This window comes from Trichoplusia ni, unplaced genomic scaffold, assembly GCF_003590095.1.
Source record: "Trichoplusia ni isolate ovarian cell line Hi5 unplaced genomic scaffold, tn1 tig00001994, whole genome shotgun sequence".
NCBI lineage: Eukaryota > Metazoa > Arthropoda > Insecta > Lepidoptera > Noctuidae > Trichoplusia > Trichoplusia ni.
The window spans coordinates 12,167-38,201 of record NW_020800178.1 but is presented as its reverse complement, the minus strand read 5'-3'; the positions used below and the strand labels follow the sequence as shown (position 1 = coordinate 38,201).

Sequence of the window (26,035 nt, the reverse complement as noted above, 5' to 3'; positions counted from 1 at the left end):
ACTTACTTTAGTAAGTAAGGTAAGTAAATCTTTATTGCATACCATAATGTTACATAGGTGGTAAATGATAACTAGGTTCACAGCTCATTATGGACCCTGTCGGGCACAGCAAAAGTAGGAGAGAGGAGGATAATGCTATTTATTAAGTAAATTTATGACATATGTATTATGATATATTTTAATGTTGTGAATTGCGTATTTGTATATAATTTCCTTTAATTTAAACTTATATCCCAGCAATCCACCTTCTGCTCACGTTTTCGTAGATTAAAAATGTAATTAATTTTTTATAGCCCGCTCTATTGACTCGTGCAAATGTTATTTTTAGGTTGTAAATACCTTGGGACGATATGGATTAAGGGGTTTACACTGCACCGTGCCATGATTAGTTTGTTTTTGATTGTTGACATTGAAGTCCTATTTTCGATTATTAATTTTTTGATCTTTTGTTATATTACCTACAATAATAGAGGTAGATATTAGATATATTCTTAGATACTATTTATCGGCGGTACCTAATTATGATACCTAGAATTAATCACCATTAATTAAGTACATCAATATCTTAGAATAGTATTAAAAAGTGGTCTAAAAACAAAGTGACAATGTGTATTAATCCTGGACAGGAGCGACCTGGATTTAGATTTATCTTAAATATTATTTTTGTAGTTCTAGGTATAGTCAACAAAAACCCTTGTCGACTTAAATAAAATAAGTAGTTTTAAACCCTAACATTCGTTTTTGTATCATAGGCCCTACTGGTGGTGCAAGTAATTAGAAATGTAAATCTACCCAGTACCACATACTTAGTACAATAACATCGATAACATCGAAACCAACTTCTAGAAAGTGATAGTGTTAAATTGTTTGAAGTAGCTGTTCTTCTATTGACAATATAAGTGAAAACAAATGAGATAAGTCATAGCTATTCAATTCTCATAAATTTAAAGAAACGTACTTACGCTTTAAAAGCAGACTCGCAACGCCATCTATTGGCAGGAACGTAATATTACATCCAAAGTAAAAACAGACTGCTTCCAACTTCATCTTCATTATTTTGTAACTTATTGTTTTTCATTAATAGGTATGTTTTAGTGAATATATTTTTACCCCTATTAACTGAATAAAAAATATGTTTTTTCTCTTTAACAAGAAATGTGACAAACCTTTTTTTTAATACTGGCAACAAATTCCGTGTTATTGATTGTTGTCTGATCCGATTGTTATTGTAAAATGGAAGTAGTCTCTACCAGCTTTCACAGTAAAAATTGAAATATTGGATAAAAACAACAATCAAAATTTAGTCATTTGATGGTTTCTGTGCACTAAACTAATACAAAATGGAAGTTCATTTAATTGTGCTGATTCTCGCTGCTTTTTCCGCGACTTATGTCTCTGTAAGTACACCTATTTTGATAATAATTTTAAACATAATCATATTCCAGACTCATAATTCCAAATATAAAATACCTTTGACAATAAAACGCCTCATGATACGTTAATCGATGCAGTTTGGATTTACTACAAAATCAAATTGTGTAATCTCTTTCTGTCATGTATATTGAATAAAATTAGGTACTACTTTCCTATTAAGTCCTGATAAGAATTAAAACTTGGTTTGAACAGTTTTTATTAACTACATATCCTTCATACTAAAATAGTATATTCAATGTTGTAATTACATGTTACAATAGTTCAAAATGTGACAAAAATCCCATATTTAACATTACATGTGAACTTCTCAAATCTACTACAAAAGTAAAATAGAGTGAAGAAGTAACAATATTTTTTTTTACCATTGGTTCAGGGTCATTCATATGAGGACAACCGCTGTAAGTGTGTGTGCCCGAGTCCGGCGGCGGTGCTCAACAACACAGCGGGTGCAGACCGAAGCCCTTTCATGAAGTCTGCCAATGTCCCACCAAATAAATGGTAATAAAGTCACACTAGAGTATTGCGTGCAATTGTTCTATAAAGTTATTTATATCTCCCCTCCTGTGCAACTGTTACTATTACAAATTGTTTCCTGTGCGTTCATGCTACATAATGTTTTACATTCTGTGTACTAGTCTTGTTACTCGAATTGAAAAACGCTAGTTACATCAGCCGGTGTTTCATCCTTTAGGGACAGCGTCTGTTGGTATGTTAATACCTATTAAATATCTATGCATCTTTGTATTAAGTTTTTGGCAATGTGGCAATATTCAACAATAGCATTGTGATAAATGCCCAGCGATTTAAGCTATGTAAGTTTAGTATGTATATATATGTGTATGTTAAATGTATTTTACTTGGCTGTGCCCAAAATGTTACGAACTTCAAGTTTATACAATCAACAAGCCCTTGTTTGACTCTTCGCACTAAATTGTTAAATTCATTTTTTTCAGCAATTGCGAGAATGTGATCCTTCCTCGGGTGGCAGACCAGATCAAGGGTCGGGAGCAAGAGTTCTGCCCCCGCTGTGAGTGCAAGTATGAAAACAGAAATACTACTATCATCAAGGTAAGTTGCCAACAGCCCTAGTATCAGCTAGTGCAGGTACGGTCTCCTTTTAAGTTTTATTTTATCTACGGGAGAAATTAAACAAAACTGTTAATCAACAAGTGCTTGTCAGTTGGTTGTTATTAATTTCTTGTGGTAGGTGGTAGTGATCATCGTGATCTGGGTGATCATGCTGCTGGTGGTGTACATGGGATTCCTGATCTGCCTGGACCCGCTCATCAACAAGCGCGCCAAGGCCTCCTACCAGGAGCACACCAATGAAGAAGTAAGTATCTCCTGTTTTATCCTAACCACTACTGCTCTGGTACTAACCTCCTATTACAACAGACCAATAACATCTGTTTAAGGAATCTTAGACTACGACTGAATATTGATAGACTGCTGCAAAGTTTGAAACGGAATTGTTTTGTCAACTACGTGTGAGCGGATCGTCTAAAAACTGTTTCGACGTGCTCAAGATGTGGCGGAGAAGTAGTCGTGAGCTGCCGCCAGCTGGATCGGTACCTTCTATAATGAGTGTTTCTCTTATAAGTCCTTAACGGAGGTCGCCATCTTAGTTCTTTTGATTTTCCTTTAAAATGTAAGAGGGGGGCCTTGGCCCCGCTATGAGACAACGGAAGCACAAGTCTGTTGAAGGTAGTAGTACGTGGAAACCCTTTTCACTCTCTGTCCTCACTCCGCGAACGAAAGTAAATACTGAACCGAACTAATTGCTTCTTATATATTTATTCAGTAGAGAAGCTGCGGGAGTTGCGAAATAGTGATGTTGCTGAAACGATTATCTCGCGAGTCTGTGATTGAAAAGTATTTTACGGAGCTTCTGTCCTTTTCTAAATTCTGTTAGTTAGTAGTTTTGCGAGCTGTCATTATTTCGCGCCTTCCCACGGCTATGAGCATAGCTATGGATGTTGTCGCACGCAGTGTTTCCCACCTGGTGTGGCCTCTGGGCGTGGGCTAACCGCGGTGTTGTCGCAGGACGAGGGCAGCTTGGGCGGGCCGTCGCAGCAGCTGGGCGCGCGCGGCAACGTGCTCAACCGCGTCACACACCAGCAGGACAAGTGGAAGCGGCAGGTGCGCGAGCAGCGCCGCAACATCTACGACCGCCACACCATGCTCAACTAGGAGCGCGACAGACACACTCACACGTATCTATTCCATCGTATAACGTAGTTAGCTAGGGAACTAAACGTTTTTACCATTTGAGGATTTTATTATAATTATATTACATGTAAGTAAAGAATTTATAAAAAAATTATGAATTTTGACTAATTATTCAATATTTGAATCTTAGGAAAGCCAATACATGTTAGTAATTTAAAGAAATCACACTGAATTTGCAATACTTCACACAAACCCTAAACGCTTAACCTTTGTATCTTCTACAACGAATAATTTAATGTTTACTAGAAAATTACTATGTAAGCACATGTACATCTAACTAGAGATAGTATCTTATACAGTTTCGAAGCAATAATAACAGTAGTCATTAATCCTCCTTATAGTATAATTACTTACCAATTTTATGATAGTACCTGACAGTTGTCAATAACTTAATAAGTATTAGAAATTTTAAACATGTTTCTCTACATATATAATTACAAGTATTACACATCTGACATGTAGTTTCAATAGTTGCTGTGTCAAATGAAGTAAAAAATATTACATTCAAGACCAACTGTATCCCATTGCACAATTTTTTAAATCTTAAAATGAAGGTAATTTTATAATAAAAAAACTGTTATCTTAAAACATTTATAGCAAACAAAAAGGTAATGTTCATCCACACCACTAACCACCACAAACCACCATTGTAACTGTTTAACATGAATTTTTATAATAGCCTTTAATAATTTAACATCATTATAACAATTTATTGCTTACTACAAAAACACTTACAGCTTGTAATTTTTATATTGCAGAAGTAGGAACTGATTACTTTCAGTCATTTAACTCATCATAGTAGCTATTCTGAGTTATTATTCTAAGTGTTATTTTTTTTAAATATTTATCGAACGAACGAAAGAATTTGGAGTAGTGAACATTTATGTATGAAGTGTTATATAATAAGATATGAGAATAATATTAAAATGTTACTAATCATTAGTCATATTTACTTTAAATATATACCTATTTGTTATATTCTCGCACTATTCATGTTATTACGCAATAGTTATAGATTTTATCACACTCTCGGAATTACTGAATATGTATTTCTAATATATTTTTTATATAATCATAATATTTATCAATGCATAATTAAATTATTCCAAATTAGCCAACATGTTTGTTTTATTTTGTTCAACCCAATGCAATGAATAAGTTCATTCTGAAAATAAGATAAATATAATACCTCTTTTCAAGTCCAGACAATATAGTTGTGACATGCCAAGGACGCCCCTAAAAGTAAGGACAAGTGACGTAATCCCTACTAATATTATAAATGCGAAAGTAACTCTGTCTGTCTATCTGTCACTTCACACCACTGAACTGATTTTAATGAAATTTGGTACAGGGATAGAGTTGACATTGAGAAAGAACATAGGATAGTTTTTATCCCGGATTTTTTAAGACTTCTCTTGGAAACGCGATATAACCGACCTCGACGCGGGCGAAAAGCTGGTAAATAAATAAATGAATATACTGAATATCAATAGTGTCGAGTTACCACCTTTCTATTCAACTATAATAGGTATAATGGTTACCATATTCTTAGGATATGGTCTGCTGAATGATGATCATGTTAGTAGAATGTATGTTCTTGAAACAATAACATACCCACCATGTTTGGACCTTACAGATGTGGCATAAAAAACTTTTCGCAAGTAAGCATTATATGCCAGTATACCTTTAAGAGTTTTTTTTTCTTGGTTTATGAGACGGATGTAGTCAATAGACTAAGGTCAGCAGTTTGTGATGTTGTCACAGCTAAACTCCGGATCTACTGAATAACAAAAGCTGCCACATTATTTTGAATATCATTGGCTGTGTATTATTCTAAAATACAAGCCAGCAAATAATCAAAATCCATGAGTTCTCATATGAATCAACTGTAACCTTTCAATTTATTTTTGTTGTTTATAACTGCGCGATTTGAAAAAAAAAAAAACACCAAACAGTTCGGAAATATCGACAACGACTTTACTGGCAACATCGGATTTAATAATCTCACAACCACCAAGCAACCAACGTTAGTTTCTAGTGTCAAGGTTTCAACTTGACAGATGACCAGATGACACATAATATATGTCAAAGTGACAGTGACATTGACAGTAAAATACTTTTATAGTTTGCACTACATGGCACTGTATTTATTTTTTATTCCTAATATAAGTTGATTGTTGTCCCGGTTTGTGTTTGTTGATTAACACATGTGGAGTTTCTTCTCATAAGCTTTTGGGCAGTAGAAGTTCGTTTTTCCGATTGTTTTTTGGTTGCATTTTATTTATCTGTGTGTGTCCTTTGTGTTTTGTGTTTGTGAGCGTCAAATTTTCCGGTAAGTACACAGTGCTACCTTGTTTTATGCGGCAGCCGCCGCGCGATCATGGACGCTGACGACCGGCCTCCGGGCCGTCCGCCAGACCCCAATGATCCCCCAGTGCATGGATCCAACCCCCAAACCGACCCCAATCCGCAATCAAAAGATTTATTTGAATACACTCCGGTGGTAACAGCTCCTTTGGCGTCTTTCGAAGCTATGGAGACTCAAACTTCCCTACCGAAGCGCAAACGACCAATTGAGGACAAGGAAAAGGACGTGTGTAACGATGACACAATAACACCTTCATCAAAACGGGACAGAATTTCCGCTCCGTCCTTAATAGCTAGGTCCAAATACACTGACACTGACGTTGCCCCGTTTATTGTATTTGTTTCGTACGCAGACGTGGACCCTAAGGCGGGTTCGACCATGCATCCAGTGAGATTTGGTCAGTTACTGTTGAGGAATAAGGTCAAAAACATCACAGAGGATGGAATTAAAAAGATTGGTAGAAACCGTATCTCGGTAGAGTTTAAAGCCCCCAGGGACGCCAATGTTTTCATGGAAAGCTCTTTCTTAAAAGAAAAAGGCTACTCAACATTAATCCCTACCTTTAATATCACGCGTATGGGTGTTGTAAAGGGTGTTCCAGCAGACTGGTCTGACTTGGAATGCTCCGATAATTTAAGATCCCCTTCAGGCTGTGGTCAGATTTTAAAAATTAGGCGATTGAATAGAAAAGTTACAAATGATGGTAAATCGGAATGGCTGCCCACTTCTTCAGTGGTCTTAACGTTTGACGGTAGGGTTCTTCCTGAACGTGTTTTTTGCTGTCATAACTCCCTTCTGGTAGAGCTATACAATTATCCCACCATTCAATGCTTTGGATGTTGTAGGTTTGGGCACACCAAGACCCAATGTAGGTCTAAGCCACGGTGCTTCCGCTGTGGTGGAGATCACTTTGGGGAGGGGTGTACGTCAGAGGAGCCAATTTGCTTATTTTGCGAAGGGCCCCATCTGGCCACCAGCCGGCAGTGTCCAGAGTACCATAGGCAGAGGAACATTAAAACCTGCATGTCTGAAAAGAATCTGTCCTACTCTGAGGCAGCAAAGTTATTCCCCCCAGTCCGTAAGTCCTTTGCTGATGTTGTGGCATCAGCGCCCTCTGCTCCACACACCCTCATCCCATCCCAAGTAGCTCGTCCTTCCCACTCTCGCCAACCTACCTCCACATCATACAGGAAGACTGTATTCCTTCCGCCAAAATCCCATGCCCCTCTTTCCCCAGGTTACGATCGACAGGCTCATCAAAACATCCTGAACAGTTTTACCATTCCCCAACCCGCGAACGGATGTGGGCTCCCTACCAACCCTACATCTACCGAAAATGTTTCGGCTATTGAGCAGATAGTGATGTTGCTCACAACTATTCTTTCTTCCTATCCCTTACCAGACCACGTTGCCAAAAACATTGTTAACCTACTATCCCCCCGTCACATTCCATCTCCTCCAGTGGAACGCCAGGAGTGTCCTCCCGAAAAAACATGAGGTCACTCACCTAATCAACTTGCACCAACCAGCAATCTTTGCAATTGCAGAGACGTGGCTAACCCCACGCCTCCATTTTAATATCCCCAGGTATAGCGTGCTCCGGGATGACCGTCCTGACGGTTATGGCGGAGCCGCTATACTTGTAAATAATTCCCTCTCCTTCTCCCCTCTTCCACTTCCCCCCCATGGCGATGAAGTTAGTGTTGTAGGTGTAAACCTACTCGGCATTAATTTTATTTCTATATATATCCCCTCCCCAAATCCCGTATGCTTCCAATATATAAAAAATATCTGTGCTGTCCAAACCCCAACCATAATTCTGGGTGATTTTAACTGTCACCACCTCCTATGGGGATCCGACTACTGTGATGGCCCGGGGTTGGACCTTGTTGATTTAATCGACGAGGTCGGGCTCTGTGTCGTCAACGGCGGTTTGGAAACCCGTCTCCCCAGACCCGGCCAAAGTAGAAGTTGTGTGGACCTCACTGTCTGCTCGACCAGTCTGACGGGCCAATTGGATTGGCAACGCCTTAACCACACCCATGGTAGTGATCACTATCCCATCCGCACCACCCTTATTAATAGATCACTACCCAGTAGAGACAATCCTCCCCTCCTAAAATACAAGCTTCCGGGCGCCAACTGGGACTTGTATTCCCAATACCTTGATTCCCTAGTCCTCTCTATGCCGGAAGTTTCTCCAGACAATCTCGATACCTGCATAGAGCGATTTTCTGGTGCTGTCTCGTTGGCCGCTGAACATAGTATCCCGCTTAAGAACTCGGCTTCCGGGAAGCTTTCATCCCCGCCTTGGTGGGACCGCGAGTGTTCTGCCATGGTCAAAGCCCGGAGGGAAGCCGAGTCCAGATACGTCGGGTCTATGTCAGTGACCAACCTGATGGAGTATAATCGGATCCTTGCTAGATCCAGGCGTCTCTTCAAAAGGAAGAAATATGAGGGTTGGAAAAATTTCTGTGCTTCCTTGTCTCCTTCATCCCCAGCCTCAGTCATTTGGAAAAAGTTTAAGGGATACAGCCGAGGCGGTTCATCCCAAAGTCCTTCTTCAATTCCACTTGACCTTGCGAACTCCTTCCTCTGTAAACTAGCCCCTCCTTATGTTCCTCTTAATGAGGAATGTCCTTCTCCCCTTGTTTCATCCCCCTCCTCCAACGACCCCTTGGACCTGCCATTTTCTCTACGTGAGTTGGAGTCAGTGCTCAACCACGTCCATGACTCGGCCCTGGGATTGATGGCTTCCCCTATTCCTTTTACAAGAGGTCTGGAGATCGTTGTCGCCAGTACCTCCTATCCCTAATAAACTCCTGCTTCACTCTGTCCCATATCCCAGAAAGCTGGAAAACCCAGCTTATCATCCCGATCCTGAAGCCAGGAAAAACTCCCGACAGCGTTAGTCATTACCGTCCGATTGCTCTCTCACCCGTCATTGGCAAAATCTTGGAGCACCTCATCAAAAATCGGCTAGAGTGGTTTGTGGAGAGCCGCAATCTTCTAGCCGAGTCTCAATTTGGATTCCGAAAGGCAGTCAGCACCATGGATAACATTGGCGTTCTTGTCACGGATACGCGGATCGCATTTTCCAAAAACGAGTCCGTTTTGGCGGTCTTCCTTGACATTTCAGCTGCATATGACAATGTTCTTCTTTCCGTGCTCAGTAGTAAATTACGACAGCTGAGTATCCCGGCTAAGATGCGACAATGCATTTGTAACTTGTTCTTGGAACGTTATGTCAAGCTCCACATTCCCGGTGTAGATTCAGAATCTAGAACCCTTTGGAGAGGTCTCCCTCAAGGTTCGGTCCTTAGTCCTCTTCTATACAATATTTATACTTCTGACCTCCATAGATCCCTCAATAGTGACTGCCGAATCCTGCAGTATGCGGACGACCTTTGTCTTTATCTACCGAAAGCGTCGATAGAACAGGCTTCGGTGTCCATGCAGGTATCTCTCGACTCCTTAAACCACTGGCTTATTTCTCACGGTCTCACTTTGTCTGCCTCTAAAAGCTCAGTGGTTATCTTTACTCGGAAAAGAGTTATCCCGGATGTTCACCTTGAAATTGAAGGCTCCCCTATTAACTTAGAGGATCGCGTGAAATTCCTGGTGTCATCCTGGATTCTAAATTATCTGGTGCCTCCCATGTTGGCTATGTCGTTAACAAATGTGAGAAGAAGCTTAATTTGTTGCGTGCTCTTGCAGGCGTTTGGTGGGGCGCTCATCCGTTCACATTAAAACTCATTTACAATGCCACAATAAGGAGCCTGTTGGACTATGCTAGTTTTTGGCTGGAACCGTGCAGCAAAGTTGCACTGGCCAAGCTAGACATCGTCCAGTCCAAGGCCCTCCGCATTGTATTGGGTTGTATGAGGTCTACACCGATTAACGCGTTGCAGGTTGAGAGTGGCGACCCTCCTCTTCTCCTACGCAGGCAATACCTTGCTGACAAATTTGTTTACAAGATATTCTTTAATTCCAACCACAAGATATTGCCGCGACTGTCCATTTTGGATAATTTGTTTAGACAGTGCCCATATTGGAGGCATAAAGTCCCCCCATTAGTCTTAAACTCCTTTCGGAAAATTCGTATGGTTGGAGAGTGTGCCCCAATTCGCCAGTGTAGTAAATTACCTGTTTTTGCCTCCCCATACAACGTCATACATTTTGTCCCGAATTTCATCCCCTACATTGGTCTCAGTAAAGAAACCATCCAAGCGAACGTTTGCTTCTCCCAGTTCGCTAATAATAAGTGGCCGGAACATTTTTGGTTCTTTACAGACGCTGCAAAATTTAGCCCAGATGGCAAAACCGGTGTTGCCGTCTATATTTCAAAGTATCAAACATTTCTCCAATTCCAATGCCCTCCAGAGACGTCTGTGTTCACTGGAGAGTGTATTGGCATCCTAGAGGCATGCTCATATATCTCTTCCCACAGTAATATCACAAAGGCAGTTATTTTCTCTGACTCCAGAAGTGCCCTGGAAGCAATTACCAAAAATTCTTTAAAGGATAAACTTCGTAGTCCAGTCATCATTCAAATTAAAATTATTTTGCATCTTCTCTCCAGTAAGGATATAGAGGTGATACTTGTATGGATACCAGGCCACATGGGCATCGCAGGAAATGAGTGTGCGGATACAGCTGCTAAAGCAGCTGTCTCCAGCAGCTTAGCCGACAAGTCGCATTATCGAGTCGAAACCTATGACTTGATCCATAAGGCCAAAGTAGACCTCTTCAAAACCTGGCAGTCTTACTGGGCCGAGTCCAGTAAGACCAAGGGTGGAGCTTTCGCAGCAATACAACCCTCTATCCCCTCCAAACCTTGGTTCTATAAATTCAAAAAGGTCCCAAAGTGGGTTACGTCAGTAATATGCCGTATCCGCATTGGTCATTGCTGTACTCCAATCTTCCTTCACAAAATTCGAGTCCGTGACAACCCCCTTTGCGAGTGTGGTCTAGAGGAGGGCTCCCTAGATCACATTTTCCTCAACTGCCCCCGTAACAACGGCTTTAATATGGATCAAGTCATAAGTAATTTACAAATTCAGCACCCAGTTAATGTCCGTCATCTCCTTTCCTTTTTTCCTAATCCCCAAATTATATGTGCATTTATTAAATTTATAATAATTAACAAAATAAGGTTATAAGTATGTTATATGTAGTGTTTATGTGTGTACATAATCTATATAATAAGTATTATTATTCACTAACACCTATATTTGTGTTGTTCCAGGTAGCCAACAAAATATTGAAGGAAACGGTTTTAGTTAATGCCTTTTAGATACCCATGTGCAATCACTACACGACGCTGGCAGAAATTGTTGTAAAGAACAGCAGATTGCCATAAAACAAAAAAAAAAAAAAAAAAAAAAGTTGATTGTTTTTGTTACAATTATATAGCTGCTGTTTTTGATAATTAAATGTGTCTCCGTATTTCCAAACTACCTTAAAATGGATTTCCAGTTAGTGTTGCTGATTTTCGCAGCTTCATGCGCTGCGTTAGTATCGGTAAGTACATTGAAACAGTACACAATTACACATATTGGTATATTGAAAGGAAACAAAGATGTTTCATATCTATAAATGTAGAAGAAAGGGAATTACGCAAGAAAAACCGTGGGGCATAGTCGTTGGTTGATTTTCCGGGTTATTTGCTTTATATCTCAATAAATCAGCATAAGTCAGGTATTCAAATGCATATGCAACTTTTTTCAATAAAACGTCCCATATTATAATCCTTTGCACCTTTTTGCTCCGGCGGGTTTTATGTTTTGACCATTACCTTATCAGATAACAGCAAACTGCTAGTATTGGCATTTGTTTTTTTTTTCAGGGTCATTCATATGAGGACAACCGCTGCAAATGTGTGTGCCCGAGTCCGGCGGCGGTGCTCAACAACACATCGGGCGCCGACCGAAGTCCTTTCATGAAGTCTGCCAATGTCCCTCCAAACAAATGGTAATATTAAGTAACTTAGAGCCTGAGATTGTAATAATTTTGTGGACTAATCTTGCTCTTGGATGATCATACCTCCTGGGTGAATGACATAGTTTAAGTCTTGGATCATTTCTGGTCGAGGTTAGCACAGGACTGTAGAAAATGGCACAAAAAAAAAGCCTATGCCCAGCAGATAGAAGACTAAGAAGGTGGGAAGTGGGAAGAGCTTCCAGCTAGCTTGCCTACCCACAACTCTACTTGGTCTGTTTATGTGTTATATATTCTTACATTCTATCCAATGTTTGTCCTCCTTCACCTGTTTTAAATGGCTTTTGCGAATAGTTTTTTGGCTCTGCGACTCTTGCAAGGCAACCAATACTTATTTTGTAACCGTTTGTCCTGCTAAGCAACATAGCGACTTACAATCATATTCTTATCTTGGCTGTGCAGTGCTCTTGCTCAAAATTCATCCAATATTTAAAGTAGCAATGTAAAGGTTTATTAACGTTAACAGTTATGGAGAAATTTCGTATCTTAAAAAAAACTTACAGTATGAAGGAATTTGTTATATAGGTAATTTGAATATTAAAATTAAACTTTATTTTTGCATTTACTGCAACTAAAAAAGCAAGAAATGCGACTGATTTAAACATCTGCTTGTGCCAAAGAGCCTGATCTTAAGACATATGGAAGTCTTTTTTTGTAATGTCTATTTTTTTTATTTTCTGCAGCAATTGCGAGAATGTGATCCTTCCGCGTGTGGCTGACCAGATCAAAGGTCGGGAGCAAGAGTTCTGTCCCCGCTGTGAGTGCAAGTATGAAAACAGAAATACAACCATCATAAAAGTAAGTTATTGAGCAGTCTACATCAGGCAATTTTCAATGCTATTTTAAGATAGAGAATGTTTAATTATTATGGAACAAAACATTCCGAAGTCTGCACCACCGCGAGCGGCGCCGAACAAAAGCCTACGAGGTTTGTTCAAAAAGTAAGGTGACTTTTCAAATTTCGCGGGCAACGTACTTTCGATTATCGATTTCTTTGATTTGTTATGTTGGTACACTCTTCCCAAAAATCTGAACCAAATTTCAAGTGTATAGCATTTTTTTTGGGTTGTTATCGGCGATTACTTGCTATCCAAAAATATGACTTCATCAATTTTTGTGGGAAAAATAAAATAACGTGCTCCGAAACACTTGAAATGTTGACAGTGGCATAGGGCGAGACTGTTCTGAGTAAGAACAATGTTTACAATTGGTATAAACTCTTCCAACATGGCCGGGCAAGCACGTCAACAACCGGGGAAAACGTTCAAGCAGTGAAGAAAATTGTTTTGGATAATCGTCGTATCACTATCAGAAAAGTTGCTTAGGATGTTGGTATATCGCTTGGCTCGTGCCATGAAATTTTACTAACGTTTTGGACATGAGACGTGTTTCAGCGATGTTTGTTCCGAAATTGCTAAATTTTGACCAAAAGCCCCTGCTCACTGGTCTTTGCTTGTGAGAGCTTTTTTGGCCAAAAACAACAGCATTATTATGCCTCAGCCATCATTCTCACCGGATTTGGCCCAGGTGACTTTTTCCTGTTCCTAAAGAGACCTAGTTTGACGGGCCTGTTGGTCTAGTGGTTAGTGACCCTGACTGCTATACCGGAGGTCGTGGGTTCGATTCCCGCCGAGGACAAATGTTGTGTGATGAGCATGATCATTTGTTCTGGTGTCTGGGTGTAATTTATCTATAATATGTATGTATTTAGAAATATATTAGTAAGTTTATCAGTTGTCTGGTTCCCATATCACAAGCTCTGCTTAGCTTGGGATCAGATAACCGTGTGTGAGTTGTCCCAGGATATATTATATTATTATTATATTATGAAAGTACGGAGTTTTGGAACGATTGAAGAGATATAGACTGCCTCGCTGGAAGAGGTCAAGGCTATACCGAAAAGTGCTTATGAGAAGTGCTTTGAGGATTGGAAAAACCGTTGGCATAAGTGTATTGTATCTGAGAGGGATAACTTTGAAGGGAACAACTAAATATTGGTAAATAAATAAATATTTTTTCTTAAAAATACAAAGTCACCTTGTTTTTTGAACACACGTTGTATATTTTGATAGTAACTGTCGTGAGAATGATTCATTATTAAATGATGTAACGGTTCGACTCGCGATCCCGCCGCGTCTGCTCATGATTAAGGTCTCCGGGTGGGTCCGAAACTAGTCGGGCTACCCCGATAAATACGCGTGAGTAAACCGTTACATCATTTAATAACACGTTGTATACCTAGTGTAGCTGGAGTAGACCAATAATTATTAGAGTCGCGTTGTTTGTAATGTAAAAAAAAAATGTAACTTCATGTTTGCGTCACACAGACATATATGCTTTGTGTTGCGCCACGAATTTAAAGGTGCGCAGGACAGACACAGTCATGCCTTGCAAAGACTCCTTCGTAATCCTTTAGTATTCTACTAGTACAGACCTATCATTTAGTTACCATATTTAAGAAGTTATGTAATCAATATGTAATTTTCATTTAGTACCGGTGGCCATCTTACATCTATTTTCATATAACCCCAGAAATCCCCGTTTTTTAAATACAATAGTAACCTATGAAACATAAAAATCATAATGTGAATCCCTCCAAACGTTCGCAATGCCAAAAGCCACCACATTCTTAAATATAAACACATTATGACGTCGTCATCGGCAAATGATAAATTCAAGGATTCATTCGAATTTTCATCTCTTCATTTCTGCACTTTCATGCTGTTGAGGTGCTGAGTTCAAAGCTAAAATAATTGTTTGTCCCAAACAAACCTTCCAGGTGGTAGTGATCATCGTGATCTGGGTGATTATGCTGCTGGTGGTGTACATGGGATTCCTGATCTGCTTGGATCCGCTCATAAACAAGCGCGCCAAGGCCTCCTACCAGGAGCACACCAATGAAGAAGTAAGCATCCAACCTCTTTTCAGAAACTGGAGACGGAAACGTAGCTGTAAGCTGCCGCCGGCTGGATCGGTACCCAATAACTAGTGTTTGTTTTATAAGTCCTTTATGGAAGCCGCCATATTAGTTCCGTTAAAACTAAGAGAGGACCGTATGCTTAAAGATCGTACTTTTTGAAACACATTTCTTTTGAAGACGTGAAATCACCTATGCAAAGTGGGATGCGAAATAATGATGTTGCTGTAACGGTTATCTCGCGAGTATGGGATTGGAAAGTATTTTACTGAGCTTCTGTCCTTTTCTAAATTATGTTAGTTAGTAGTTTTGCGAGCTGTCATTATTTCGCGCCTTCCCACGGCAATGAGCATAGCTATGGATGTTGTCGCACGCAGTGTTTCCCACCTGGTGTGGCCTCTGGGCGTGGGCTAACCGCGGTGTTGTCGCAGGACGAGGGCAGCCTGGGCGGGCCGTCGCAGCAGCTGGGCGCGCGCGGCAACGTGCTCAACCGCGTCACACACCAGCAGGACAAGTGGAAGCGGCAGGTGCGCGAGCAGCGCCGCAACATCTACGACCGCCACACCATGCTCAACTAGGAGCGCGACAGACACACTCACACGTATCTATTCCATCGTATAACGTAGCTAGCTAGGGAACTTAACGTTTTTTACCGTTTGATGCCGATAAGTACTTAGCCTACAAAAGAAAACCACTTTATGACGATTTCTTTCCCAACTTATTGTCCTCTGATTTCGACTTTTCAACTTTGTGGCCCACAGCAGAAGTGGAAGAGGCGGAAGAGGCCATTTGTATTGATGAGTGTGAGGGTGTGATTCCATAAGAACAAATGTTTTCAGTAAACTTGTCCAAATGCGGGACGATTGTTGCAGATATTTTTGTACTTTGTCTAATTGTATAATTTAAGTATACTCATTGCTGATTATAATAATAATAATAATGCGAGAAACATATTCACATGTATACTATGTAGAAAATTAAACTAAGCGAAACTGTATTCTTATTAATATTGACATGTGCGCCTTTTTACACTTTGCTAGCGAAATTGATCTATAGGAATATTAGGACTTTACGTGTATTTTCATATAATAGTAAATTCCATAATTATAATATGTAAATGCCTTTGTTTGTCTTTACCTCTGTTTTATTTTAATGTTTAAGGATTGGGTTTCATAATGTACGAGAATTATTAGTGAAATTCTGGTAAGTGTCAAAAGGTTCAGATTAAAAATGATATGAACGAGTAATATTTTCTTGTTTGTGTTAATTCAGATCACTTTGAAGTTTTGCACTTGATTCCCTTTTTATACGAGGCAATGGAAGCCTTCAATATCCGATGTTTGGTCACTAACCCCGTGCCTCTATGAACTAACTACTGTGGTACTTGCTTGGAGGCTGAAGGTGTCAGCCTCTAGCCAAGTGACACCGTCAATAGAAGACACTTAATGTATTGAATTGACATTTTGTCTCCGTTAGTCATATGAGTTTGGTCTGTCATCTCCATAAATTTGACGGTTTTCTGTTAAAGCTCATGCTTTTGGCGAAATAAGTAAATAATGGACTTGCGATGCGTCGTACGCGAAGGGATTAATTTTATTATAATTCATTTTCCAATGGTTATATGTCAACAGTTATATGTATATTACCTTTTGTAATAGTTTTTGTAAATACAAAAAAGTGTTTTAATAAATACAAAAATGATCCGTTGTTTTTTCTTAATAGATTTTTCATTTTTGATCTAGTTATGATTTGTTTCCCTAGGCCTTAATTTGAGTAAAAGTTTTTCCCGTGATTCAGGGGAACTATTTCACACATTATTAGCTCAGAAAACAAGTTACCTTATTCTTTGCTTAATTGAGACGTGATTTTAAGAAACTGGTCTGAATCGCCTTACTTTATCGGTACTATCAAATCTGTAAATTTTCTAATTGATGCCAGTACTAAGATGAGGCATCTCATCATTATCAGGCTTCAGGTGTTATTCAATAAGATTTGATTATAGTTAAGTAGATTCGTATTAATTTGAAAAGTTATCCGTAGCTCAGAACCAAGTGTCTACAGCGAACGTCTACAAGTCTGGCGTAGCACTCGTAGCACAAGTCTTGTGTGGTGGGCTACGAAAACTGTTTTATCAATGTTTAAAGTTAGCCCCTACGGATACTGCAGGAGGGTGGTGAGTTCATATTCCTCAATATGTTGCTTTATCACTAAGCTATCTAGACTATTCAGTGAAGAAGGAGCGACAGAATATGTTGCTACAAGTTACGCGTACTGAGCTGTAAAAGATAGACGCGGGGAGCTATTCTCCACAAAACTAAAGAATCGGAAACCTTGTTGTCTATTATTATTATGAAGTACATAGGTTGAAGGTTTCGATGTCACAGTCAAGCAAAGTGTATGTGTTTTTTTGAAATAATAAGTAATTGTATAACGAGAGCTAGCTATCCAATTTAATAGAAACAAACTTTGAAAGTAGTTCTGCCTTTTGGTTATTTAAAAAATACGGTAGCTTTAGTTATTTAAGTCATTGTTGCCATGTCTTAGGTCATTAAAACGCCATCTAATACTCCAATAGAGTGAGGCACTAGGTGTCACACACAGCCTTTGGAGTTCTCTTCCTCGTTTCACAGAGGTCGCTGTTACGAACCTTTTACTGAAATTTTTCAAGTTTTCATTGTAAATTCTATTTGCTTAGAATCTTGAACAGATAAACAAACTTTTTAATGAAAATAAATATTAAATATAATAAACAACTGATATACCTACATCAGTGGTTTTCATTTAAATTTCCCATTGAGGTTGTTTAACATTGGTTTTTGCTCGCGTTTTGTTTTTAAACTGAGTTTTTAAATTTTTTAAGTTAATATCTGAAGCATTGAAGTATAATGATCGGACTATTTACTAAACATTACACTTTGCCTATGTCGGTGGCTTGCAAACCTACCCGGGTTTGTATTCAGATACACAACGGTTTCCCGCCTTCCCTGCCCCGCGCGTCCTCCCGCATTTATCGATTTTTCCGCCTTACGGTCAGTAATTTGAAATATAGTTTCCATGGCCCATTAGCTCAGAGGGAGAGAGCAACGTGTTTACACGGAGGTCGTGGGTTCAATTCCCACATGGGCTCACCGTGTCCAGGTCTCAGCTTTTGTTTCAGAAATTTAAGTTTTCTTTTATTTTATTCTAAATTCACCACATATTTGTATTCTTAAATCCTTAAAACTACCTAACAGATTCAATTGCGTTTTATAGATAAATAATTTAAATGAACTTTTATTTACGAGAGTGCTTTTGTAAACATTGTAATAATCAAAATAAATACTTACAATATGTTCATCGTTACAAGTACTCACTTTAGAAGCAAGTTGCCTCTGACCATTTAATTATATAAAATACTAGCTGACCCAGCAAACGTTGTTTTGCCGATTTTTTTTTCTAGTTCTATGTATTTTAGTGCCACATTATATAAAAAATAAAAACAAACAATTTCGCCCAAAAAACAAAACATATTTTTTTAGCGTAATCAACCCTTATCACTTAGGGGTATGAAAAATAGATGTTGTTCTATTCTCAGTCCTACCCAATTATGTATACAAAATTTCATAAGAATCGCTCGAACCGCTTCGGAGGAGTACGGTAACTAACATCGTGACACGGGAATTTTATATATTAGATTTAATGAGACATTATAGTTTTAACACCAGATCGTAGCACAATAAGTAATTATTGATAGCGCGCTGCAGCGACGATGGCCAACGCGTTGGAGGAGAAGGTTTTCGCCAAGAAGTTTGAAGTTTCTCAGTCTGTCCGTTTGTACACTGTCCACTAGATTTTTATTGAACTGGTAAAGCTAGACAATTGTTTTAAGATGATGAATTTCTGTTGAAAATAACAATCGAGGCAAAGCAAAGGATTTTACTCCAAAGTCAAAGTATGTTTATTGTGGACATAATAATATGTAAGTTACGAAAGACTGTTCTATCCTATTGGGCTTAGGACAAATTAGTTGTAATCCTATCGCGTATAGGAAGAACTAGTTTAGCCTAGGCAAAACTAGTTTATCCTGAAATCGGGTTTGGCCGGTGACATATATGTACATCACTACATACTATATAACAGAAGCGCTTTTTCTGTCCCTATTCCCCCTTGACCACTTAAATCTTTGAAACAACTCGACGGATTTTTAAGTATAGGTAATCTATGCATATTTTCGTACAGGAACATAGTCAATTTTAGCGATTTCAAATGTATTTACTATTTTTTATGCTTTCATTGCAAACGCTGGCTTAACCGCACGAGATACATCAAAATAATGTTCTACAATATTGTACACCATAAAAAGACCTACAAATAAGTCCGCGAGGGCATATAATAATATAGTAACAATATGTCCTAGGACAACTCACACACGGTTATCTGATCCCAAGCTAAGCAGAGCTTGTGTTATGGTAACCATACAACTGATACACTTACTTATATATTTCTAAATACATATATATTATAGATAAACATACATATAGACATGCATATCTCTATCTTTTAAAGTTCACTCAAAATAACCACTTTTTGTAATAATTTTATGTTATACTTTCATTGCAAACGCTGGGTTAATCCCACGAGCTACATCAAAATAATGTTCTACAATATTCTACACCATAAAAAGATCTTCAAAAAGTCTCAGACATCATCTGTCTAACTTTTAAGATTGACTCACACTAAGCATTCTTTTGGCTATTAATTGCATTCCAAAACAAAACATTTTTGCGAAACTGTTTTTGTTGAGATGGTACTTCATCCTTATCAAAATAAATACGTCTACTGTGGCACATAGGTACTCAAGATTTCTTTCAAACGCTTATTCTAAATTTGTTTCATAACGATCGATGGTATCAAAGCTTATCAAAATAAAGAACGTTAAAGAAATTCTGTATTGTATATTAGCATTGCTCCCGTGCGAAGCCGAGGGGGTCGCTAGTTTTTTTTTAGATTACTAGCTTTTCGCCCGCGGCTTCGCCCGCGCCGTTATCGGTTATACCGCGTTTCCAGACATATCTTCAAAAGTCTGGGATAAAAACTCTGCTATGTTCTTTCTCAAGGTCTTTCTCTATCTCTGTACCAAATTGCATTAAAATCAGTTCAGTGGTTTAGACGTGAAAGCGTAACAGACAGACAGAGTAACTTTCTAATTTATAATAATAGTAGGAATTTTAACGTATAACATTCACTGTCACTATTTTGCACTAAAGTTTTATATACAATCGATAGCTTTTGGCGCAAGTTGACTATTGAAACTAAAACGAACCAAAAGTTATTCTAAGAGTAAATCTCGATATGCAGCAAAATCATCTTAAAATGGCGCGCTTCCCCCTCCCCCGCGCGCGCTGTGTTGCTGGCCTTACTTGGCGAAAACACATGAAATACAAAACAAATGTAAGTTATTATCGAAAGATGAAAACGGTTGCCAATGGTTGCATGCACTTTATAAACGAGAACAACACACGAAAACAAAAACAAGGGCGTTGCGATTATTATACAGGGACAAGCACCCTGTACCTGCTACGCTACGATCAAAATGAAATTACCTATACAAAAATCAGATAGAATATCGATTCATTTACTTAATTTTTTGTTTTTTTTTTACCTTTTAGGTGATAGTCCAGTCAAAATAGACATCTATACTTCTATACTAATATATAAAGCTAAAGATTTTGTTTGTTTGAACGCGTTAATCTCAGGAACTACTGGTCCAAATTGAAAAATTCTTTTTTACCTCTTTTTTACCAAAAGACCATTCATCGAGGAAGGCTTTAGGCTATAAACCATCACGCTGCGACTAATAGAAAAAAGCAGGGCAGGTGGAAATCATAACTTACGAGTATATCGTCTACCCACGGGGACGAAGTCGCGTGCATCAGCTAGTTTCAGTATATAACCGTGCATTCTTAAATCTGCCAGGCTAAGTGCTGCTTACTGCGAACCGCCGTTTCAGTTTAGGTGGTGTAATAGTTACTTGTGTAATAATCATAAAATATTACGTGTTTTCTTTTAAAAAAACACGTAATATTATAGATTATTATAAAGTTAGAAGATATTATTGCGTGTAGGCGTCTGTTTTTTATACCTTGTCGGAGTTTTCTAAATACATGCAGTCTAAATTCCTTTACTAAGGTATCTACCTGTTTGCTTAATTACCTACCTAAATTCATAATTCCAATATCTTAATGAAAAAAAATCATAAAAGTGTTGTCAAGTCAATAAAGTGGTATCATAGAAAACTCAATGTTTTAATTTCTTAAAAAAATTTGTCTACATGCCGTTCGACCTCTATACAGATAAAGGTCATGCAAAAAATAATAATTATATTTGAAAGTGAAAAGCATTTTCAGTATCAATGTAACACACACATAGACAAATTAAATTCCTAAAATATTAGAATAACAACCATTCACTTTGAACACTACTGCTCGAACATAAAGATCAATTCCGTTTGTGTAACATTATTTCAAAATTATAATACAAAATATTAAATTAATATTCTTTTAAAAATCAATAAATTCATTCTTATTTCTATTTTATGCTCCTAAAATTATTTACCCGAAAATATGACTTATGACTTCAGATATAAAGTTCAATTAATATTTACTCCATTTTAATTTTATTGTTCTGACTCTAAAATTAATTTATATTTATATTTTTTTATTCTTTGTTATGATTGCCAAATGACCAAGCGGCGCCGCTAGTGGATTCGGTGACTATCAACCTTATAGTTTTAGAAATATGATACAATTTTGAACATGTGTCCTCAGCGCCTGTAGTTTTACCTCTCACTCTTATTTTGAACCTCTCTCTTTCATTTTGGGCATGACGTCATTGGCGTGTGTTTTGTTTTAAGACCTCTGCAATGCTAATCTCCGAGCTATACTTTTTCTCGTGGTGGGATGAACTACCGTTCTCTTTCTAATTATCTACTTATCTCTTTCATTTCGAGCATGACGTCACTGACATGTCTTTTGTTTTGATACCTACTTGAGAAGTTGAGATACGGTAAAAATTGTACGAATTTTTTTTTTCTGGTTTGATTATCTTTCTCTTTCTAACTATCAATCTTTCTCTTTCATTTTGGGCATGACGTCATTGGCGTGTGTTTTGTTTTAAGACCTCTGCAATGCTATTTCAGAGCTACACTTTTTCTCATGGCAGGAAGAACTACCGTTCTCTTTCTAATTATCTACTTATCTCTTTCATTTCGAGCATGACGTCACTGACGTGTCTTTTGTTTGTATTAGCATAAGATATTGTCAACCTTATTTTTAAGGCAATTTGCTACATTTTTGAACACATGTTGCTGGTGGCTGTAGCTTTATGTCCCGTTCTTTTTATGTTCTATCTCTTTCATTTTGGGCATGACGTCACTGTCATGTCTTTTGTTTTGATATCTAAATGAGATACGGTAAAAGGACAATGGGCAAAATTGTGAGCTTGTCGCATCGGCGGCCACATCTGTAATATATATTTTCTAGTAGTTAATCTATACTCTATACTTATCATATATAAAGCTGAAGAGTTTGTTTGTTTATTTGAACGCGCTAATCTCAGGAACTACTGGTTCAAATTGAAAACATCTGTGGCATTTTTCTTTGTCACTTTACAACACAAGAACGGGCTCATAGTCCAAATTAGCTCCGGAAATAGGGGTAAGGTTTCAATTTATATATTTTAACTAGCTGTTGCCCGCGACTTCGTCCTCGTGGGTAGAAAATATTACTTATGATTTATACCTGCCCTTTTCACATTTTCCATTGTATCTTCGCTACTATTAATCGCAGCGTGATGGTTTATAGCATAAAGCCTTCCTCGATTAATGGTCTATTCAACACAAAAATAATTTTTCAAATTGGACCAGTAGTTCCTGAGATTAGCGCGTTCAAACTCTTAAACTAACAAACTCTTCAGCTTTATATATTAATATAGATGAACATAGACATAGGCCATGATAATCGGGTCCAACCAAAAGGAAACAGGTAAATTTAGGTAAGATTAGAAGAGGTAAGATGGTAAGATTGAGGTAAAACATCTAAATAATAGAATTTATGAGACATAATTATCATAAACAATAACACATAAAATCTTCTTTCTTTTGTTTTTTTTTTATATATAAAAATGAATTGCTGTTTGTTAGTCTCGCTAGAACTCGAGAACGGCTGAACCGATTTGGCTAATTTTAGTCTTGAAATATTCGTGGAAGTCCAGGGAAGGTTTTAACGGTTGATGATCAAATAGGGAAAAGTTGCAAAAAAGTGTGTTTTTGTCAGGTTCGTGATCACCGTCTGTTAGGCAGTAAGTAGTTCGCCAGGACAGCAATTATTTTATAAAATAAATGACGTCATAGGCGACTGACTTCTTAATTGAATAATTTTAATGATAAACGTATTGTAAGTATTTGTTTTGGTAAGGCTTGATACAATGTTTTACAAAAGAACTTTGGTATGTAAATAAAAGTTGTTTTAAAACATATCTCAAAAACAAACACATCTTAGTAGAATACTTTGATCAACATTACTCTTAAGGTAAGCCAACGTTTGCAGATACTTAAAGGACAAAAAAATTTCGTTTAACAAGAAACCTCCAAAATTATTAACGTTTATCAACTATATTATGCATGCATTATACGAAAAATCCTACGTCTCGAATCACTTTATCTACTAAAACGCATTTGAATCTGTTAGGAAGTTTAAAGGATTTAAGTATATAAATATGTGGTTTAGAATAAAGTAAAAGAAAACTTAAATTTCTGAAACAAAAGCTGAGACCTGGACACGGTGAGCCCATGTGGGAATTGAACCCACGACCTCCGTGTAAACACGTTGCTCTCTCCCTCTGAGCTAATGGGCCATGGAAACTATATTTCAAATTACTGACCGTAAGGCGGAAAAATCGATAAATGCGGGAGGACGTGCGGGGCAGGGAAGGCGGGAAACCTTTGTGTATCCGAATACAAACCCGGGTAGGTTTGCAAGCCACCGACATAGGCAAAGTGTAATGTTTAGTAAATAGAGACATCATTATACTTCAATGCTTCAGATATTAACTTAAAAAATTTAAAAACTCAGTTTAAAAACAAAACGCGAGCAAAAACCAATGTTAAACAACCTCAATGGGAAATTTAAATGAAAACCACTGATGTAGGTATATCAGTTGTTTATTATATTTAATATTATTTTCATTAAAAAGTTTGTTTATCTGTTCAAGATTCTAAGCAAATAGAATTTACAATGAAAACTTGGAAAATTTCAGTAAAAGGTTCGTAACAGCGCCCTCTGTGAAACGAGGAAGAGAACTCCGAAGGCTGTGTGTGACACCTAGTGCCTCACTCTATTGGAGTATTAGATGGCGTTTTAATGACCTAAGACATGGTAACAATGACTTAAATAACTAAAGCTACCAAATGTTTTAAATAACCAAAAGGCAGAACTACTTTCAAAGTTTGTTTCTATTAGGTAAATTGGATAGCTAGCTATAATTATACAATTATTTATATATTATTTCAAAAAAATACATACACTTTGCTTGACTGTGACATCGAAAACTTCAACTTACTTCATAATAATAATAGACAACAAGGTTTCCGATTCTTTAGTTTTTTGGGGAATAGCTCCCCGCGTCTATCTTTTACAGCTCAGTACGCGTAACTTGTAGCAACATATTCTGTCGCTCCTTCTTCACTGAATAGTCTAGATAGCTTAGTGATAAAGCAACATATTGAGGAATATGAACTCACCACCCTCCTGCAGTATCCGTAGGGGCTAACTTTAAACATTGATAAAACATTTTTCGTAGCCCACCTCACAAGACTTGTGCTACGAGTGCTACGCCAGACTTGTAGACGTTCGCTGTAGACACTTGATTCCGAGCTACGGATAACTTTTCACGAAACTAGAGTGAAACAAATAAAGAAATCTTATGAATAACACCCACAGTCAGATATTTCTAATGAGCTGCCTCATTTTAGTACTGGAAAAGGTGCGAATTAGAAAATTTACTGATTCGTAAGTGGTGTTGAGACTGCTTTTTATAACGATTTTAGTTATATAATTTGGTCTGGATGAAAAAGAGAATATTTAGTACTATGTATAACAGTAGGTAGGCACGGCTAAAACTCCGTCACGATCTGATATCGAGAAATTGTACATTATTCCTATTGTTTTGGATTTGAATTTTCTAAATACGGGAGCAAGACTCCGGCTTACTTTACGCTCAGAATGGCTATGTTTAAGTCACCGGCGACCATGATGAATTTCCTCTTTACTCCGACGATTCTTTAGAACGGAAAACACTTTTACATCTGTTGGAAGTAATATGTATTCATTTGATATACACTTTATTTAGAGAAATATTACCTAACTGATAATGACAAGAGGCAAACAAGTTGTTACGCCCAGCAAAACTGATTGTTTATTAGTACCTTTCATGATAACGAGACGAACTTAGAAAAACGAGGTCATAATATTCGTAAGCTGCATCATACTTATATCATACCATAGTTATTGATACGTTGTACACATTTTGTAGTTCATTGCGGTAAAAATTACAGCTTTATTATACACTAGCTGTTGCCCGCGACTTCGTCCGCGTGGTTAGATTAGATATAAGTTATAATTCATACCTGCCCTATTTTTTTAACATTTTTCATTGTATCTTCGCTCCTTTTAGTCGCAGCGTGATGGTATATAGCCTATAACCTTCACCGATGAATGGTCTATTCAACACAAAAAGAATTTTTCAATTTCGACCAGTAGTTCCTGAGATTAGCGCGTTCAAACAAACTCTTCAGCTTTATATATTAGTATGGATTAAATATTATTTAAGTAAACAATAAACAGTATTTAAGTGAATACTAATTCCACTAAGATTTAAAAACGTCTGGTTTTGACAAACAAAAGTTGGACAATTCATAATATCTTTTTCAAAAGCAGAGCTGAAATAAGTGTTAAAGAGATCTGCTATGTGTTTACCATCTGAGGATGCAGCATCATCCAGGTGTAGACTGTCGGGGAGGTAATTTGATTTCTTTTTACTCTCAATAAAAG

The 26,035-nt window shown here is 37.7% G+C and overlaps 2 protein-coding genes across 4 annotated transcripts; both read left to right on the top strand.

Annotated features, from left to right (window-relative positions):
* The first annotated feature begins 1,199 nt into the window (after positions 1–1,199).
* On the top strand, positions 1,200–4,118 carry LOC113507411 (uncharacterized protein CG1161-like). Its single transcript, XM_026890268.1, has 5 exons — positions 1,200–1,397; positions 1,808–1,932; positions 2,388–2,502; positions 2,642–2,767; positions 3,478–4,118. Exons 1-5 carry the CDS (start codon positions 1,341–1,343, stop codon positions 3,622–3,624), a joined length of 570 nt encoding a protein of 189 aa, XP_026746069.1. The 5' UTR covers positions 1,200–1,340; the 3' UTR covers positions 3,625–4,118.
* Positions 4,119–5,786: 1,668 nt separating this feature from the next.
* LOC113507413 (uncharacterized protein CG1161-like) lies at positions 5,787–16,651 on the top strand. 3 transcript variants are annotated; one of them, XM_026890271.1, is made up of 6 exons: positions 5,787–5,806; positions 11,280–11,554; positions 11,880–12,004; positions 12,715–12,829; positions 14,811–14,936; positions 15,380–16,651. In XM_026890271.1, the coding sequence occupies exons 2-6, from the start codon at positions 11,498–11,500 to the stop codon at positions 15,524–15,526; spliced, it is 570 nt and encodes a 189-aa protein (XP_026746072.1). In that variant the 5' UTR covers positions 5,787–5,806; positions 11,280–11,497; the 3' UTR covers positions 15,527–16,651. The 3 variants fall into 3 exon arrangements, with proteins under 3 accessions (XP_026746072.1, XP_026746071.1, XP_026746070.1); XM_026890270.1 differs by lacking the exon at positions 5,787–5,806 and adding an exon at positions 5,813–5,908; XM_026890269.1 differs by lacking the exon at positions 5,787–5,806 and adding an exon at positions 5,813–5,995.
* The last annotated feature ends 9,384 nt before the right edge of the window (positions 16,652–26,035 follow it).

Bases quoted from the DNA above. Each gene is read 5' to 3' on its own strand.
- LOC113507413 (XM_026890271.1), top strand. From the start codon at position 11,498: ATGGATTTCCAGTTAGTGTTGCTGATTTTCGCAGCTTCATGCGCTGCG. The intron at 12,005-12,714 runs GTAATATTAAGT...TATTTTCTGCAG, and splicing joins AATGTCCCTCCAAACAAATG to CAATTGCGAGAATGTGATCC. The intron at 12,830-14,810 runs GTAAGTTATTGA...CAAACCTTCCAG, and splicing joins GAAATACAACCATCATAAAA to GTGGTAGTGATCATCGTGAT.
- LOC113507411 (XM_026890268.1), top strand. From the start codon at position 1,341: ATGGAAGTTCATTTAATTGTGCTGATTCTCGCTGCTTTTTCCGCGACT. The intron at 2,503-2,641 runs GTAAGTTGCCAA...TTCTTGTGGTAG, and splicing joins GAAATACTACTATCATCAAG to GTGGTAGTGATCATCGTGAT. The intron at 2,768-3,477 runs GTAAGTATCTCC...GTGTTGTCGCAG, and splicing joins AGGAGCACACCAATGAAGAA to GACGAGGGCAGCTTGGGCGG.